A 2,626-nucleotide genomic window follows, 5' to 3' on the forward strand; every position below is an offset into this window, starting at 1 on the left:
GAGGACTTAATATAATATATATTATAAAGAAATTAGTATATAATATTATTAATTTTTGTATACTAAAAAGAGATATTAAATTAAAATAATAAAATAATTACTTATACTTAGGTAATACCTTAGCTAGTTATTAGTAAGCTAAGGGATATAGATATAAAACTTCCCTTTTTTCTAAAAGAAGAAAAAGGAAAGAATGTATATATATAAACTTTTTAACAGAAACAGATCTGCTATTGACTGCATCTGTTGGTCCAGGGATCGCGTTGTGAACTAGCTCTGCAAGCTTGGTTAGAGCCTGGAACTTTTGTCCCCGACGAGCCAACAGACATCTATCCCTGTATATGACCGACCAACAGCTTGAAATTCAGCGCGTGGACGAACCAACAGATTCGCTATCTTGAATACACTGTTCAGAGCCCGAACCGGAAGGCATTAAGGGTCCGAAATCAAGCCATTGCAAAGTATTTATTTTGTAGATCTCTGCCCAAGAAATTTATATGTAAGGCTCAGAGTCCATACGTGCTTGGTGCCCTCTCAGAGTGAAGCAAAAGGCAACCAGATATCGAGAATCAGATAAGATTCGTCCACGCACAGATCCAACAAGATGCCCAAGCCTCAATCGAAATGTTTATCACCACCTGGCCTTCCAAAGGGCCGTGAAGAATTAGTCGCCTCCCTTCGAGCGCTGCTTGCTAACGACGACGTTGACCTGGAGATTCTCAGGTCGGGCGCTCCTTGGCCCAGCGCTACAGAGATTGCTCAACTATCACAAGTTTCCGGCAGCAGTGAGGATTCGCCAGCGGCCATTTCTTGCTCCCCAAATGAAACAGTTGTGGTCGATCCAGCATTGGGTGGCGATTCCTGTTATGCCAGCATTGATCTGGAACCCAACTGGCTGGGCAATCTCATGGCTTATAGCTGTGACGAGCTTGTCGAGCAACCAGACTCGTTACTCGTTTGCTCAGCCTCCGAAAGTATTAGCACCAGTAACAGCAGTAATAACGGCAACAGCACTGACTACTTGTCACATTTCTCGTCAAGCTCCATCAGCCAGTGGGATGCCCTGCTTGACTCTGTCTGCCCTCAAACACCCCACAATAGGGCCATTGTCCAAAGCCCGCAACGCCAGAACCAAGGCTCTGAAGTACCCCAACCCAGCAAAGCTAGTCTCCATAGACTCGGAGAAGGGGGACCCGCGACGACAACATCCCTGGCTGTGGGGCAAGCTGGGGCCATCGACAGGGACAGAAGCGCTAGCAACATTGCTTCATGCCACGCATCACCTCGAAAACGGCAGCGCCCTCATTACGCAATCGAGAAGCGATATAGGGCAGGCCTCCAGGAGCGTTTCGAGGCGCTTCGGGACTGCGTCACTTCGCTAAAACAGACGCAGCACGGACAGCGACTTCCGGGGAACAATGAGGATCTGACCGAGGGAGACGACGGAGCTAGCGACAACGACAGGGATAGGGTAGTACGGATGAATAAGGCTGAAGTGCTGAACCAAGCAACCGTATATATCCAACAGTTGCAGGAAGAGAACGAGGTTGCGATAGAGCATATCAAGTTGTTGATTGGTCAGTTTCGTGTTATGAAGCGCGCAATGCGGCAAGCATTGGGGGCGGGTTTAGGTTCATAGAGACGTTATCTAATCAATATCAATTATTTAGTTCATTTTTTTCTCCGTATACCCTGCGGCGAATCTTGTGACAAAAAAAAAAGGAAATAAAAGACAACGTGCATTCCTTAACATTTGTCTGATTCCAAGGTTTGGCTACTGCATCCCTCAACAGGGAATACCTGCGGGATCACCCTTGGCCTTTCCAGGTCTCCTACGAGGTTGTCTTTGTTTCTCTACGGTTATGAACCGTCATACTCCGGCGTGCTAGTTCGGAATAGCGAAGCTGCCTAGACTAATCTGAACGCAAGAAACTCGCTAAATTATTTACTTTTCACTCTGGTGGTGGTGCCACAGGTTGCAATTCGGTGGTACCACCAGCAAGACCATAAGGTAGGTTGTGATCATGGCGCCACAGTCAACTACCGGTACCCCAGATACCTATAGATATCAAAGTAGCTAGACACTTAGACCCTGCCAAGCCAGCGCTACCCCGCTAAGGAGGGCGGGGTTTAAGGTAAAAATGTCAATACCAAATTATACACCAACGCTCCAGGGATCATATACTAGCAAAACAAGGGTTCCTAGCCTTCTAATTAGTTTAAAAGTGTCCTGTCCCGCTTTTTCAGCGCACTGGCCATATTGCTAAAATCTCTTATTAGCTCTTATTAGCTTATAACCACACCTCTTAATAGTAAGTTAATTACTTAACTTAGTAAAATAGACTATTTTAAGCTAAATTAAGCTAATTAGTTAGGGTTAGTTAGGGTTAGTTAGGGTTAGTTATAGGCTAAAGGCTATATTAAAGTTAATTAAAGCTTAAAGTTAAGGCTAGGGCTTTAAGTTAAAGAAATATACTTTTTATAATATTAATATATTTAGGCTATTAATACTAAATTACATATATAAAGGTATATAATAGTATTCAGAAGGGGATATAGGATTAATTCTAAGGTAAGTCTTAGTATTTTAGAATAAATACTAAGACCTAGAATAACTATAACCTGC

The 2,626-nt window shown here is 43.8% G+C and overlaps 1 protein-coding gene across 1 annotated transcript; it reads left to right on the forward strand.

The window, feature by feature from the left end:
• Positions 1–604: 604 nt before the first annotated feature.
• FSUBG_14116 (uncharacterized protein) lies at positions 605–1,639 on the forward strand (the record flags this gene model as incomplete). Its single annotated transcript, XM_036679075.1, has 1 exon — positions 605–1,639. The coding sequence occupies one exon, from the start codon at positions 605–607 to the stop codon at positions 1,637–1,639; it is 1,035 nt and encodes a 344-aa protein (XP_036530426.1).
• Between the last annotated feature and the right edge of the window lie 987 nt (positions 1,640–2,626).

Source organism: Fusarium subglutinans, assembly GCF_013396075.1.
Source record: "Fusarium subglutinans strain NRRL 66333 chromosome Unknown NRRL66333_c0000652, whole genome shotgun sequence".
NCBI classification, from domain to species: Eukaryota; Fungi; Ascomycota; class Sordariomycetes; order Hypocreales; family Nectriaceae; genus Fusarium; species Fusarium subglutinans.